This window comes from Lepus europaeus, chromosome 19, assembly GCF_033115175.1.
Source record: "Lepus europaeus isolate LE1 chromosome 19, mLepTim1.pri, whole genome shotgun sequence".
Lineage (NCBI taxonomy): Eukaryota > Metazoa > Chordata > Mammalia > Lagomorpha > Leporidae > Lepus > Lepus europaeus.
In genome coordinates this window covers 35276721-35294128 of record NC_084845.1, presented here as the reverse complement: position 1 = coordinate 35294128, position 17408 = coordinate 35276721, and the positions used below count along the sequence as shown (strand labels likewise).

Genomic DNA, 17408 nt, shown 5'->3' with positions numbered 1-17408 from the left:
CTCCCCCCTCCCGCTCCCTCTCCCCTTCCATTCATGTAAAGATTCATATTCAATTCTCTTTGTATACAGAAGATCAGTTTAGTATATACTAGGTAAAGATTTCAACATTTTGCCCATATAGCAACATCAAGTGAAAAAACTACCATTGGATTACTAATTATAGCATTAATTAGCAATGTACAGCACATTAAAGACAGAGATCCTACATAATTTTTTTTTCAAAATAATTAATTTTCTATGCCATTTCCATTTTAACACCAGGTTGTTTTGTTTTTTTTTTTTTCATTTCCAATTCTCTTTATATACAGAAGATCACTTCAGTATATAATTAGCAAAGACCTCATCAGTCTGCGCCCACACAGAAACGCAAAGTATAAAAATACTCTTTCAGTACCAGTCCTAGCATCACTTGGCTTTAGACGACACATTAGGGACAGATCCCGCATGGGGTGTAAGTACACAGTGACTCCTGTTGCTGACTTAACAATTTGACACTCCTGTTCATGGCGTCAGTAATCTCCCTGGGCTCTAGTCATGAGTTGCCAGGGCTATGGAAGCCTTTAGATTTCGCTGACTTTGATATTGTTCCGATAGGGTCATAGTCAAAGTGGAGGTTCTCTCCTCCCTTCGGAGAAGGGTACCTCCTTCTTTGATGGCCCCGTTCTTTCCACTGGGATCTCATTCACAGAGATCATTCATTTAGGTCTTTTTTTTTTTTTTCCATGATATCTTGGCTTTCCATGCCTGCTATACTCTCATGGGCTCTTCAGCCAGATCTGAATGCCTTGAGGGCTGATTCTGAGGCCGGAGTGCTGTCTAGGACATCTGCCATCCTATGAGTCTGCTGTGTATCCCACTTCCCATGTTGGATCTTTCTCTCCCTTTTTGATTCTATCAGTTAGTATTAGCAGATACTTGTCTTGTTTGTGTGATCTCTTTGACTCTTAGACCTATCGGAGCTATCAATTGTGAGCTGAAATTGATTACTTGGACTAGTGCGATGGCATTGGTACATGCCATCTTGATGGAATTGTGTTGGAATCCCCTGCACATTTCTGACTCCACCATTTGCGGCCAGTCCGATTGAGCATGTTCCTAATTGTTCATTTCCTCCCTCTCTTTTTCCACTCTTAGATTTAACAGGGATCACTTTTCAGTTAAAATTTAAACACCTGAGAATAATTGTGTGTTAATTACTGAGTTCAACCAATAGTACTAGAACAACCACAACAACAACAAATACTAAAAAGGATAGAGTATTACATTGTACATCTAAAGTCAGGACAGGAGCTGATCAGTTCATTGTTGCTTATAGTGTCCATTTCACTTAACAGGTTTTCTCTTTGGCGCTCAGTTGTCACCGATCAGGGAAAACAAATGATATTTCTCTCTTTGGGACTGGCTCAATTCACTCAGCATGATGTTTTCCAGCTTGCTCCATCTTGTTGCAAATGACTGGGTTTCATTGTTTCTTACTGCTATATAGTATTCTATGGAGTACATGTCCCACAATTTCTTTATCCAGTCTACTGTTGATGGGCATTTGGGTTGGTTCCAGGTCTTAGCTATTGTGAATTGAGCTGCAATAAACATTAATGTGCAGATGGCTTTTTTATTTGCCAAATTAAATTCCTTTGGGTAAATTCCAAGGAGTGGGATGGCTGGGTTGTATGGTAGGGTTATGTTCAGGTTTCTGAGGAATCTCCAGACAGACTTCCATAGTGGCTTAACCAGTTTGCATTCCCACCAACAGTGGGTTAGTGTCCCTTTTTCCCCACATCCTCTCCAGCATCTGTTGTTGGTAGATTTCTGAATGTGAGCCATTCTCACCGGGGTGAGATGGAACCTCATTGTGGTTTTGATTTGCATTTCTCTGATTGCTAGTGATCTTGAACATTTTTTCATGTGTCTGTTGGCCATTTGGATTTCCTCTTTCGAAAAATGTCTATTGAGGTCCTTGGCCCATCTCTTAAGTGGGTTGTTTGTTTTGTTGTTGTGGATTTTCTTGATTTCTTTGTAGATTCTGGTTATCAATCCTTTATCTGTAGTATAGTTTGCGAATATTTTTTCCCATTCTGTTGGTTGCCTCTTCACTTTCCTGACTGTTTCTTTTGAAGTACAGAAACTTCTCAATTTGATGCAATCCCAAATGTTAATTTTGGTTTTGACTGCCTGTGCTGTTGGAGTATTTTCCAAGAAGTCTTTGCCTGTGCCTATATCTTGCAGGGTTTCTCCAATGCTCTCTAATAATTTGATGGTTTCGGGTCGTAGATTTAAGTCTTTAATCCATGTTGAGTGAATTTTTGTGTAAGGTGAAAGGTATGGGTCTTGCTTTAAGCTTCTGCACATTGAAATCCAATTTTCCCAGCACCATTTATTGAATAGACTGTCCTTATTCCAGGGATTAGATTTGGATCTTTGGTCAAATATAAGTTGGCTGTAGATGTTTGGATTGATTTCTGGTGTTTCTATTCTGTTCCATTGGTCTACCCATCTGTTTCTGTACCAGTACCATGCTGTTTTGATAACAACTGCCCTGTAGTATGTCCTGAAATCAGGTATTGTGATGCCTCCGGCTTTGTTTTTGTTGTACAGGATTGCTTTGGCTATTCGAGGTCTTCTGTGTCTCCATATGAATTTCAGCATCATTTTTTCCAGATCTGAGAAGAAGGTCTTCGGGATCTTGATGGGTATTGCATTGAATGTATAAATTGCTTTTGGGAGGATAGACATTTTGATGATATTGATTCTTCCAATCCATGAGCATGGAAGATTTCTCCATTTTTTGGTATCCTCTTCTATTTCTTTCTGTAAGGTTTTGTAGTTTTCATCATAGAGATCTTTAACGTCCTTGGTTAAGTTTATTCCAAGGTATTTGATTGTTTTTGTAGCTATTGTGAATGGGATTGATTTTAGAAGTTCTTCCTCAGCCGTGGCATTGCCTGTGTATACAAAGGCTGTTGATTTTTGTGCATTGATTTTATATCCTGCTACTTTGCCAAACTCTTCGATGAGTTCCAGCAGTCTCTTAGTAGAGTTCTTTGGGTCCCCTAAATAAAGAATCATATCATCTGCAAAGAGGGATAGTTTGAGTTCGTCCTTCCCGATTTGTATCCCTTTAATTTCTTTTTCTTGCCTAATAGCTCTGGCCAAAACTTCCAGAACTATATTGAATAGCAGTGGTGAGAGAGGGCATCCCTGTCTGGTACCAGATTTCAGTGGAAATGCTTCCAACTTTTCCCCATTCAATAGGATGTTGGCCGTGGGTTTTTCATATATTGCTTTGATTGTATTAAGGAATGTTCCTTCCATACCCAGTTTGCTTAGAGTTTTCATCATAAAAGGGTGTTGTATTTTATCAAATGCTTTCTCTGCGTCTATTGAGAGAATCATATGGTTTTTCTTCTGCAGTCTGTTAATGTAGTGTATTACGTTGATTGTTTTGCGAATGTTGAACCATCCCTGCATACCGGGGATGAATCCCACTTGGTCTGGGTGGATGATCTTTCTGATGTGTTGTTGCATTCTATTGGCCAGAATTTTATTGAGAATTTTTGCATCTATGTTCATCAGGGATATTGGTCTGTAATTCTCTTTCAATGTTGCGTCTCTTTCTGGCTTAGGAATTAAGGTGATGGTGGCTTCATAGAAAGAATTTGGGAGGATTCCCTCTTTTTCGATTGCTCTGAATAGTTTGAGAAGAATTGGAGTTAGTTCTTCTCTAAATGTCTGGTAGAACTCAGCAGTGAATCCGTCTGGCCCTGGGCTTTTCTTTGTTGGGAGGGCCTTTATTACTGTTTCAATTTCTGTGTCAGTTATTGGTCTGTTTAGGTTTTCTATGTCTTCCTGGCTCAATTTAGGGAGGTTGTATGTGTCCAAGAATCTGTCCATTTCTGATAGATTTCCCTGTTTGCTGGCATACAAGTCCTTGTAGTAATTTCTGATGATTCTTTTTCTTTCTGTGGCGTCTGTTGTTACGTTTCCCATTTCATCTCTGATCCTATTGATTTGGGTCTTTTCTCTTCTTTTTTTAGTTAGTTGGGCCAATGGGGTGTCAATTTTGTTTATTTTTTCAAAAAACCAGCTCCTCGTTTGGCTGATTTTTTGTAATGTTTTTTTTGGATTCAATCCTGTTGATTTCTTCTCTGATTTTAATTATTTCTCTTCTCCTACTGGGTTTGGGTTTGGTTTGCTGCAGATTTTCTAGATCCTTGAGATGGCTTGAAAGCTCATCTATTTGGTGCCTTTCCAATTTCTTGATGTAGGCACCTATTGATATAAACTTTCCTCTTAACACTGCTTTTGTTGTATCCCATAGGTTTTGGTATGTTGTGCTGTTATCCTCATTTACTTCCAGAAAATTTTTGATTTCTCTTTTAATTTCTTCTATGACCCATTGTTCATTCAGGAGCATGTTGTTTAATCTCCATGTGTTTGCACGTGCTCTAGGGATTCCTGAGTTGCCAATTTCCAATTTCATTCCTTTGTGGTCTGAGAAGCTGCATGGTATGATTCTAATTCTTTTGAATTTGCTGAGACTTGCTTTATGGCCTAGTATGTGGTCAATCCTAGAGAGGGTTCCATGTACTGCTGAGAAGAATGTAAAGTCCTTAGATGTAGGATGAAATGTTCTGTAGATGTCTGTTAGATCCATTTGGGCTATAGTGTCATTTAAATCTACTGTCTCCTTGTTGATCTTCTGTCCTGTTGATCTGTCTATCTCTGAGAGTGGAGTATTGAAGTCCCCCAGTACTATTGTATTGGGGTCTAAGTCTCCCTTTAAGTCCCTTAACAAGTCTTTTAAATAAGCTGGTGCCCTGTAATTAGGTGCATATACGTTGAGAATCGTTATATCTTCCTGTTGAATGGATCCCTTAATCATTATATAGTGCCCCTCTTTGTCTCTCCTAACAGTTTTTGTGGTAAAGTTTATGTTGTCCGATATTAAGATGGCTACGCCCGCTCTCTTTTCATTTCTGTTGGCGTGGTATATCTTTTTCCAGCCTTTCACTCTCAGCTTGTATGGATCATTGTTGGATAGATGGGTTTCTTGTAAGCAGCAAAAGGATGGGTTTTGTTCCTTAACCCAATCGGCCAATCGGTGTCTTTTAACTGGACAGTTCAAGCCATTAACATTCAATGTGACTATTGAGAAGGAGTAACTTTGCCCTGCCATTTGCCAAAGATATTTTTTAATATATGGTTTGAGATTCCTGTGATCTTTTGCTCTGAGGTTTCCTTCCTTTACCTTCTTTCATATTGGTGACCGTGTTTCTGTGTTTCTGTATGTAACACATCTTTAAGCATCGTTTGCAGGGCTGGACGAGTGGCGACAAATTCTTTCAATTTCTGTTTGCTGTGAAAGGTCTTAATTTCATCTTCATTCACAAATGAGAGCTTTGCAGGATATAATATTCTGGGCTGGCAGTTTTTCTCTCTTAGTACCTGGGCTATATCTCTCCATTCTCTCCTGGCTTGTAGGGTTTCTGATGAGAAATCAGCTGTAAGTCTAATTGGAGATCCTCTGAGAGTAATCTGGCGTTTCTCTCTTGCACATTTTAGGATCTTTTCTTTGTGTTTCACTGTGGTGAGTTTGATTACGACGTGTCGTGGTGAGGATCTCTTTTGATCATGTTTATTAGGGGTTCTCTGAGCTTCCTGTACTAGGATGTCTCTGTCCTTCTCCAAACCTGGGAAATTTTCTGCTAATATCTCACTAAAAAGGCCTTCTAATTCTTTCTCCCTTTCCATGCCTTCAGGAACACCTAGAACCCGAATGTTGGGTTTTTTAATAGTATCCTGTAGATTCCTGACAGTATTTTTTAGATTTCTGATTTCTTCTTCTTTTCTTTGATTTGACTGTTTCCTTTCCTGTTCTCTGTCTTCTAATTCCGATATTCTCTCTTCTGCTTCATCCATTCTGTTTTTAAGGCTCTCTAATGTGTTTGCCATTTGATCTATTGAGTTCTTCGTTTCATTGATGTTTTTTGCCAGTATCGCAGTTTCCTGTTCCACTAATTTTTTCATTTCATTTTGATTCCTCCTTAATATTTCATTTTCATGGGAGAGATTTTCTATCTTGTCCATTAAGGATTTCTGTAGTTCAAGAATTTGTTTTTGAGAACTTCTTAATGTTCTTATGAATTTTTTAAAATCTGCTTCTTGCATTTGCTCTATCTCTTCATCTGCATAATCTTGCATTGGCGTGTCTTGATCACCTGGGGGCGTCATAGTGCTTTCGTTGTTCTTGGTACCTCCGCTTCTATGTTTCTTGCTTGGCATGTTGGAGATAATTTGTGGTGTTTTTGTTTTTGTTTTTGTTTTTTTTTTTCTCTCGTTATACTATGCCTCTAAGTGAGCTGTCTGTTTAGTTGGAGCCTTAGGGGCTGTGATGGGTGTGGCCAGAGAGCTATGCTTGTTTCTTGAGGTTTAAGGCTGTGTAAAGAGAGACTCTCCCAGAATACTTGCTCCTTGCTGGGATACTCTCTCTCTCTCTCTCTCTCTTTTTTTTTTTTTTCTTTTGACTCAGTTGGGAGTGGAGTTGAGGGTAGTTGAGATCTAGCCTCTGTGAGTATTCGTTTGATCTACCCCTGGGACCACACAAAGAGTTTATGCAGCCCTCAATGTGTTCTCCAGTTTCGCTAAAGATAGTGAGTTTGGCTGAGCTTTACATATGTAAAATCGCGGTGCTCTTTGTTTTGCTTGGTGAGTGAAGGGAGAGGCCTCTGTTCCCCCTCCCCCCAATGTCTCGGACTTCTCAGGTCTTTGTCTTACCCTCCTGGGTTCCCGCGCTGGCGAGATTCTGTGGCTCTGGCTCCGCTCCCGCAGCTGCCGCTCGGCTTGTCTCGGTTGGTTTTCCACGCGGTGGGTTCCCTGTAAGTCCTCTGTGTCTCATCCGCAAGATCCGGAAGCGTTTCCTCTGCAGTTTTTTTTCTTGAGTCTTTTCCTGAGGCTACAGTAGTTCCACTTTTATGAAAGTTTATTTTCCCAAAGTAAGGCACACGTCCTCACTATCCGCCATCTTGGCTCCGCCCCCCCATAGATTTTTTTTTTAATAAAAGGTCAGAATCTGTAAGTGTGCAGAACAAGACTTTTATAGACACCAATAAAGATTGAATACTCAGGAAACATGATAGACCTGTGTGGGCAAGGAAAAATGTTAGAAAATTAACATACATTGCTGCTCCTGCCCTTAGTAAATATATTCTCCATCACCACAAACATTGGTATACAGTATGTTAATAATTCCTTCCTAAGGGTACACATGATCCTTAAAAAAAACGGCCCTCTCCTGAAAAAACTACAGTGTGAATACAACATTTGCAAAAGAAAATGCATCAACAAAAACATGAGTTGCAAAAAGAGGGAAAATGGCTCATTAAAAAAGCAAAAGACACACATCGAATTAATAACACCACATAAATAAATCTATATATACGAATGTATATGTACATATGTACAATTGTATCTCCAAACTCTATCCTTTTCAACCCTAAGGAAAACAAAGGTATGGCAAATCTAAAATTTGATAGTAAACACAGAAGAGAGTGAGCAGTAGCCGTCCTGCTTTCCTTCCCTAGACCCTAGGCTTGTCCTAAGGTGTGAAGGTATTTAGCAGCAAGAAGACATAGGGCTGTGAATTTTGCAATCTGGAGTCTAATGTAAAATTAAAAAAGAAAATGCTTCCAAGTAACATCTTTCAAAGGATTAAACTCTTGGAAACACCTATATAAAAGGAGCTTCATTCATTCAAAGGGTCAATGCAAGCCCACTTACTGTGTTTCTATATATACTGATATGTATCACACAAAAACTACAAGACCACAAAACATATATAAATAAGATATAAAACAAAAAAGGAAAACCTTAAGGCAGCAGTATCAAAAATTGCTTATGTATACAGTAGCCAAATAAAACAGAATGGAAAAGTTAAAACAATATCATATTCATAAAAAATAGTAGCTTACCAAGATTTTAAAATTAACTAATTGAGGGTCCAGCACTGTGGCGTAGCAGGTAAAGCCACCGCCCGCAGTGTCGGCATCCTGTGCGGGCACCAGTCCAAGTCTCAGCTGCTCCACTGATGATCCAGCTCTCTGCTATGGCCTGGGAAAGTAGTAGAAGACGGCCCCAGTCCTTCAGCCCCTACACCCGCATGGAAGACCTGGTAGAAGCTCAGCCGTTGCAGCCATCTAGGGAGTGAACCAACGGATGGAAGACCTCTCGCTCTCTCTCTCTCTCTCTCTCTCTCTCTAACTCTGCCTTTCAAATAAATAAATAAATAAATAAATAAATCTTTTAAAAAAACAATTAACTAAATTATTTGAAAGGCAGAGAGACAAACAGAACTCCCATCCTCTGGTTCATTTTCTAAACGCCTGCAACAGCTTATGTTGAGCCAAACTGATGCCAGGAATTCACTGTAGGTCTTTCACATGGGTGGCAGGAACTCAATTACTTGAGCCATCACCTGATTCTTCCCAGAATGTGCATTAGCAAGAAGCTACAATCAAGAGTGAAGCTGCCCTGAAGGCATTCGGATCCAGCTGAAAAGCCCATGAGAGTATTTCAGGCATGGAAAGCCAAGACACTCTGGCAAAAAAAATAAAAAAAAAAAAAGACTTAAATGAAAGATCTCCGCGAGTGAGATCCCAGTGGAAAGAACAGGTCATCAAAGAAGGAGGTACCTTTCTCTGAAGGGAAGAGAGAACTTCCACTTTGACTATGACCTTGTCCAAATATGATCAGAGTCGGCGAACTCAATAGGCTTCCATAGCCTTGGCAATTCATGACAAAAGCCTAGGGTGATTACTGATGCCATAAACAAGAGTGTCAATTTGTTAAGTCAACAACAGGAGTCACTGTGCACTTACAGTATTTTTCACTTTGTGTTTCTGTGTGGGTGCAAACTATTGAAATCTTTACTTAATATATGCTAAACTGATCTTCTGTATATAAAGAGAATTGAAAATGAATCTTGATGTGAATGGAAGGGGAGAGAGAGCAGGGGGTTGGAGGGAAGTTATGGGGGGGAAGAAGCCATTGTAATCCATAAGCTGTACTTCGGAAATTATATTAAAAAAAAGTTTTCCACTTCCATTAGAGATCAAAAATGGTATTGGCTTTTGCTCACTTAAATAATTGATATATATATATATATATATATATATCAGAAATGCATAAATTATTCACAGATTTGTGAACAAAGACAAGAACAATCTCATACATTTGTTGGTTTTCAAAAGACACATCTGCTTAGCATATTTAAAATTATGTGATAGAAAACCACCAGAAGGAAGAAAGCATGAATACCCCTGGATGTTACTACTGTCCAAGATGATATCAGATTTGACATGAGGAGCCATGATATTATTCTCAAACAGCAAGAACAATGACGATGTCAAAATAAGCCATGTCATACAAAACTGACAACATATCATTAAAAATGTAATGTAACCCTTAAAAAAAAAAAAAAAAAGAGTGAAGCTGGGACTTGAACCCAGGCACCAAATGCCTACCCTGTCAAATATAGATTTAAAACAAATTATGGTACATGTTGTTAAAGATGAAAGTAAATTATAAAAAGAAAAATAGGCCGGCGCCGTGGCTTAACAGGCTAATCCTCCGCCTTGCGGCGCCGGCACACCGGGTTCTAGTCCTGGTTGGGGAGCCAGACTCTATCCCGGTTGCCCCTCTTCCAGGCCAGCTCTCTGCTGTGGCCAGGGAGTGCAGTGGAGGATGGCCCAAGTGCTTGGGTTCTGCACCCGCATGGGAGACCGGGAGAAGCACCTCGCTCCTGCCATCGGATCAGTGCGGTGCGCCGGCCGCAGCGCGTTAACCGCGGCGGCCATTGGAGGATGAACCAACGGCAAAAGGAAGACCTTTCTCTCTGTCTCTCTCTCTCACTGTCCACTCTGCCTGTCAAAAATAAATAAATAAATAAATAAAATAAAATAAAAAATAAAAATAAAATACCAATCAAAACAAAGCCACTGTTAATTAAGGCAATTTTACCATTTGCCTCAAATGATCTTAGTATGAAATCACAACCAATAATGTTAGTGGCAATGTATTGAAAGCTGGTTATCATACTGTGTTCCACTGAGACCTAGGAGAAACTAAATGAGCTGGTTCTAGAAGCCTTCCTCTCTTCCTGTGGAGTCTAACATCCTTTATTTGTTCTATATTTCAGAATGCTATCTGAGACTGATCGGAACAGAAGCTTCCCAGCCACTCCTCTACTCAGAATGTCTACTATTTCACAAAGTTATTAAAGCCCAGCTGTTCACAAGATTATAAAACCTAAGAACTACTGGATGAAATTATTTGGTGAATCAAACAGGAGAAACCATAATTTGGCATTACTAACTTATTATCTCTTCTTCACAATTTATCTTCACTTCTAAATAGACTTTATTTACTGTATAAAACTATAAACCTGTAAAGTATAAAGATATATGACTACAAACTACTGAAAGGCAGGACTGCCTATTTCATAGTACCCTCAGCATAATCCAAAGATGATTTTGGTGTTTAGTATATGATGTAATTGTATAGCATGCCTACTCTTTGATGGAGTTCCCATTGTATGAACCATCTCAAGAATAAAAGCTGTTTTGCTCCCACTGTGATACATTTCAAAGTGTGTCAGCATGTGTGCCGGTGTGTTGGCTCAAGCATTAGTGCCTGTGAAAGAGGTGCCTCTCAACTCTGGGAAATAAATTCTTTACAATTTCCCTATTAAGAATAAGAATATGGCATTTGTCTTTTGAAAACATGAACAGCCCTACTGAGGTCTACAAATAAAACAGTACAATATAATGCTTCTTTTTGCTCTTGAAAGGATGGGTTACAAAAAGCAATGGTATGACAAAAGGACGTAACAACTCAGAGAAAATCTACAAGTGCTGTTCCCTTTGATTGTTACTGAAATTTTATGAAAGGTACATGGTTTTTTTTTGTTTTTTTTTTATTTCAGATCACCTGAAATAAAGCCGTCATAGCAGTAATGTTTTACCTCCAGTTCTATACTGTGTGCATTTTAAAAGTGCATTGCATTGAAAATATAAAAACTTTATCTAAAATCCTTTATCTGATTACATGAGTCAAATAATAATCCATTTTTATGAAACTAAAAATCTATATTAAGAGAAAAAAGGATATCCTCAGAGATGAAAATGAGTAACAGAGAATTTGGGGAAACCATACCTCGTCAGTGTTGTAGATAATCTGGAGTCCTGAGGAAATCATTTCCACAAGGTAAAGGAGATAGAGGGACACTGCATTTATCTGAAAGGTCACAATGAGTACAAAAATATGTTATGAAATCAAATGTTAAGGCGAAAATTACAAGTCATTTGTTCTAATACTGTCATTTAAAAACCATTTCCTGTGAAATAAAGGAGCTGTGGATTTAGTTCTTAATAAAATGATTTTACAGCTTCACATGTAAAATTCTAAAATCCTCAAACTCACTGTATGAAGTCACACTTGATAAGGGAAATGGCTGCAAGTAGAACTATTGACAATTATCTCGATAAGATGTCTGTTCTAAGATTTACTTTCAAACTCTGGGTCTAATGCTACTTTTACTTTGGAACAGTTTTGCCCCAAAGGAAGAATGGAATTTCAATCCATCTCAGATACAGGTGAATGAAAAATGTATTTGGCAAGCAAGACCTTATCATGACTATGCCAGTACACCATAAGCAAAAAGCTGTGCATCTTGAAAAGTGTCTTATCTTCAGAGAATACAGAATTTATGTAAACTGTAGGAACACACTCATTATAATCAATGTAGAACATATAAAAATCAAAATCAATTTATGAATGTAGTCTTATGAATAAATGAAGTCTACTGTTAGTTTATTAACTCACTAAAAGTAGAAATTATGTGATCTAGACAAAAACATAAAGACAAACATATCCACTTTTCACTTTAATGAAGAGAGTCTCACAGAATCTTGAATGGAATGTTTCAACTGTCTCAGGTAAAGGAAGAGGAAAGATAGATACCACAACATGGACAAATCTTGTGTGATCATTAAGTTTAGTTCTCAACTTGACTAGATAAAGAAATACCCACACAAAGCTGTAAAAGGCAATTTCTGGGTGTGTCTGTGGAGGTTCTTCAGAAGAGACAGGCCTATGAACCAGTGGACTAGTGAGGAAGATCCACCCTTAACATGGGAAGACATCACCCAATTGGCTGGGGGCCCAGATGTTAACAAACAGGCAGAGAAAGAACAAATTCTTGCTTTCTCTCTGCTAGAGCTGGAATACTCTTCATCTCCTGCCCTTGGACCCCTTCTCCAGCTTTTGGACCCTGTTGACTCCCACTTGAGGTTATAGGGTTTTCGACTTCTGACTGAGAGTTACCAGGCTGTCAGATTTGGACTGAACTATACTACCAGCGTCCTTGGTTTCTAAGCTTGCAGATGGCCTATCACAGAACACCCCAGCATCCACAGTCCCAGGAACCAATTCTTCCAACAAATATCTCTTATATATCTTTATATATACCTTTGCATTGGCTCTATCTCTCTGGAGAACCCTAACACATTTTGAAAATACTACACTAAGTTAAAGACACCACTTGCGGCCGGTGCCGTGGCTCAACAGGCTAATCCTCCGCTTTGCGGCGCAGGCACACCAGGTTCTAGTCCCAGTTGGGGCGTCGGATTCTATCCCAGTTGCCCCTCTTCCAGGCCAGCTCTCTGCTATGGCCCGGGAAGGCAGTGGAGGATGGCCCAAGTGCTTGGGCCCTGCACCCGCATGGGAGACCAGGAGAACCACCTGGCTCCTGGCTTCGGATCAGTGAGATGCGCCGTCCGCAGCGGCCATTGGAGGGTGAACCAACGGCAAAAAGGAAGACCTTTCTCTCTGTCTCTCTCTCTCACTATCCACTCTGCCTGTCAAAAAAAAAAAAAAAAAAAAAAAAGAAAAGAAAAAGACACCACTTGCAAAAAAATCATAATTTATATAATCACAGTTAAATGAATGTCAAGAATTGGCAAATCCATAAAGACAGAAAGTAGACTGGTATTTGCCTAGGGCTGTGGTTTCTAGTGAGGTGATAAAAATGTTCTAAGATTCATTGTGATAACTTTGAGAATATACTAAAAATACTTTAAATAGGTAAATTATGTTATTTGATTTACATCTCAATAAAGCTATTATTAAATAAGAAAAAAAGACAGTGGAAAATTGTACCCAGCAAACTGCAAGCCTGAGTTTAAAATCGAGAGAAAGCAAGATGGAATTTGTCCCTGGACAAGTCTAACATAGAAAAGTGTTCCCCTCACAGTCTTGGTGGCTCTGTCTCCCTCGACTCTCCTCCAATCCTTTCTGAGTGACTGACAGCAACTTCTTTGTGCCATGGAAGTCTTGGACAAAGCAGCCCACGTGCCACTAGGGCCTGGCCTTTCTGTTGGGCCTGTCAGGAACCTGACCTACCCGACTTCTCAGTACTCAGAGTCCAGTGAGTGTCAGGGCCTTGTCAAGGTCCACATGGGCCACACAAGAAGACGGTTGTTCTGGTTTTAAAGTCTGAGATCTACATGAACTTTCGAGTGACCTTCATCAACACAGTGGAGAAGAGTTTCACCTCAATGCCAGCCTCCCTGAGGTATCTTCTCACAGCACTGACACTGGCTAGTCAGGAATGACTTCAAAGAAATTTCATTTCAGTAGGCAAAACTTACGGAACAACTCTGAAAGCTCTGTATTCTGACTTTGTGGATACATCTGTGAGAAAATGTCACTAAGTGGCAAATTGTGAAGGGACCACCAAAATGGGCTGATCAATATTTATGTAATGCCTATTATACACCACACAATGAGCATTAAGTTGAGGTATATTAAAAAGATGAGCTTCTACCTTTTGAAATCCCCATGTAAATATGTTTGTCAAAACAAAAAGTGCATAATTTCTAATTGTTCTAGTTACAAGGTTAGGATTGAAAAATATTCATCCGATACAAATTCTCCATGGAAATGCTGACAAATATGTACAAGTGCTTCTGTATATAGAAACAGGAACTCTGTACAGGGTTTGAAGGAGACATATTAAAGTAAGACATCTCAGATCTCTAGAGAAAGGGGACTATGTAAGGAAGACATTCTTAATTTTACTTAGGAATATATGAATACTAAGTATTCTGACCCAAAGATAGCAGAACCAAATGATAAGCAGGAATAAAATCTATTAAAGATGTAATGGGATGTCCTACTAACAACAATACACAGATGTGAGAGAATGAAAAATAAAACACAGAATCCTACAGTGTATTTTAAAGCATAGGTAAAGTATATGATCTGACATATACAACAAAACTTATGAATTCAGAAATACTTTTTAGCCTTCCAATAGTATGCTTTTAGCTTTACCATAGGTTAATATATTATAAAAGGAACTGTACATTACAAAAACTTCTGATTTGCTGTTATACCACTGTCAATTGTATTTTATCCTCTAGTTAATAAGTATTGAAATTATTCTAAATTTAATAATAAGTAAAAATTTTTGTCATGAAAAAAAAAAAAAAAACTTTAGGCATCCTTCTTAACAATCCATCCAGTTCCCATTATGCTGGAGGACCAAGAACTGGATCAGATATAATGTATAATCACAGTAATTCACTCAGATATGGTGGCTAGCATTTTACTTTCTTCTCCATTCAGGGTTCATTTTATACTTTTACTTTGAACAATTTATGAAACTTAATCTCTCTAGAAAAATACACAGCTGTAAATCTTCCATGCTATCAAGTATAAAGAATACTCGGAATCTCCCCTTTTTACCTGAAGATGACCATATTCCTCATAAGACAGTAATTCATCTCCTGTATGCACATTGAAAAGAGAGTGAAGACACGTTGTTGGGCGTGGATCCTGCTTAAACTGCTGGACCTATGATCAAACATTAAATGCAGATAAGGTTAGTAATTTACATATTCATCCAAGACTAGTGAGCATGCTATTTTTCATGAAATGTTTTAATAAAGAAATCTCAGAGGACTTAACAAAGCAGAAATGTGACCTCTTCCAGAGAAGCAACACAAACAAAGCTCACAACTACTAATTTAATGGAGCTAACATGATTGTCAATTACTACTTCAACAGCATACCAACTCAAGTGTAAAAGAGAGGACTTTAAGGGAGAAGCAATGGCTTTTGCAATGTTATGCATCTTATTTTATTTTGGAGTAAAATACTGGTTTACTTTGTGAAACAGGATTTTATGACTGTTTTCCACCATGCTGTTACTTGGAAATGCTTACATGACACTCAGAATGAAAAAGTACTTGAGACCACATTCTTATTTGTAAGTGTCCAAATTTCAAATGTGATTTCTTTCTCCAAGGATCACAAATTCTAACACAGGCTTCTGTTAACATGTTTTCATTTCCCCTTCTGCATATATTCTCATTACTAAGACACTAATTTTAAAAGAATATAGGTTACATCTTTATTAAAAAGACATAAAATTTATTCTAGAATACTACTACTAAATGATCCAACAGACAAATGTCAAGTACAAAAAAAAATACATCCATTTCCTTAGAGCTTGTTCAATTCTCCTTGGCAAACACGACAATTATGTGTCAAGAACTGTTCTAACCCCCAGAATAAACAAACAGGAACCAAAAAAAAAAAAAAAAAATACGACGTACAGCTGAATGTATGAAAATGAAATGATTTTGTTCTCTCTTTGAAGAGATGTTAAGTGATGATGACTACTAAATGGCTAAAATCTTGCCTTATTTCATTCAGGAAGGAGCCGTTTAGAACCATATTTTCTTCTCCATCTTTCAAAATTATTCTCGTCCTTAAAAAACTCCCATCTCAAATAAATATTTTGTACATTCCCAACCAAAATTCCTTTCTGAGGACTCGCAAATTAGAGTAGTTGTCCCTCAATTATTTTCCCTGTCTTCTACTTTTATTAGTTGTCTTTATGTCCTAGTGATATTGAGAAATACAAAGACACTTTAAAAAGTTTATGGAAAATGGAATCAAAAGATGTATATTTGGTGTAAAAATATTTTTAAATCTGTTTTACAGTTTTTTCATAATATATATTTTTAATGAGCTTTCTGAACTTTTCACATGCACGGACTTCATTTTACATACATGAGTAAATTTATGCTATGAGATGGCTTAATGAAGTGACTTTTTATTTCTTTTAAAGCTTTATCTACTTATTTGAAAGACACAATAACACACACACAATCTTCCATCTGCTGGTTCATGTCCTAAATGCCGCCTTCACTCAGGTCTGGGCCAAAAGCCAAAAGCCAGGAATTCCACTGAGTCTCCTACATGGGTGGCAGGAACTCAATTACTTGAGCCATCACCTGCTACTTCCCAAGCACATTATCACAGAGCTACGTTGGCAGTGCAGTAGCTGGGACATGAACCAGCACTTGGATATGGGATGCAGGCGCTCCTCCCCAACATCCACCCCATAAAATCCATCTTGATAGGTCTCAAAGTAGCTTCAGGATGGGGGTGGTAGTGGTGCTGGTTGCCAGAGAATCCAACCAAAGGTTCAGAAGGTTTCCCCTATCTCCATCTCAACCAATCCTCTCATCTGAATATATGGAAGGCCGAAGAATTAAGTCACCAATGACTAATGATTTGAATGGATCATGCCTGAATAATGTATCCTCTATAAGAACTCTGAAGAGGGGGTAGCGCTGTGGTATAGCGGGTAGAGCTGCCACCTGAAGTGCCGGTATCCCATATGGGTGCTGGTTCATGTCCCGACTGCTCCACTTCCAATCCAGCTCTCTGCTATGGCCTGGGAAAGCAGCAGAAGACGGCGCAAGTGCTTGGGTCCCTGTACCCACTTGGGCGACCCGGAGGAAGCTCCTTTCTCCTGGCTTCGGATTGGTACAGCTCCAGTTGTTGCAGCCAACTGGGGAGTGAACCGGCAGATGGAAGACCTCTCTCTTTCTCTCTCTCTTTCCTTTTCTCTGTGTAACTCTTTCAAATAAATAAATAAATCTTAAAAAAAAAAAAAAAACTTTGAAGGACAGGTTCTAGAGTTTCTGGGAAGGTGAACACATCTACATGCTGAAAGGACTGCAAACCCAAAAACCAGAGAGAAGTCATGCACTCAAGAGCCTTCTGAATCTTGTCCTATGTACCTCATCATCTGGCAGTGTCCTTTATTAAAAACTGCTAATGATAAATAATGCATTCCCTAAGTTCTTTGAGTTGTTATAACAAAGTATTGAACCTTATTAAGAGGATCTGATTTTATCCAAGCCTGACAAAAGTGTGGCTAACTTTGGGGATCTACCATATAATGCAATTGTTGTCTGTCATGGGAGGCAGTCATTTGGAAATGACCTTTAAATCTAAGGGACCTGCACCAATTCTGGGTATTTACTAGCAGAATA

At 38.7% G+C, this 17408-nt stretch overlaps 1 protein-coding gene across 6 annotated transcripts in view; it reads right to left on the bottom strand.

Moving 5' to 3' along the window:
* Positions 1-17408, bottom strand: part of PHKB (phosphorylase kinase regulatory subunit beta) — a 234271-nt gene that overhangs the window by 170112 nt on the left and 46751 nt on the right. For all 6 annotated transcript variants that reach the window (XM_062177429.1, XM_062177424.1, XM_062177427.1 and 3 more), the window contains 2 exons: positions 14803-14910; positions 11209-11289 (listed from right to left, as the gene is read on the bottom strand). In XM_062177429.1, coding sequence (XP_062033413.1) covers positions 11209-11289; positions 14803-14910 — 189 coding nt within the window. The remainder of the gene's footprint in view (positions 1-11208; positions 11290-14802; positions 14911-17408) is intronic.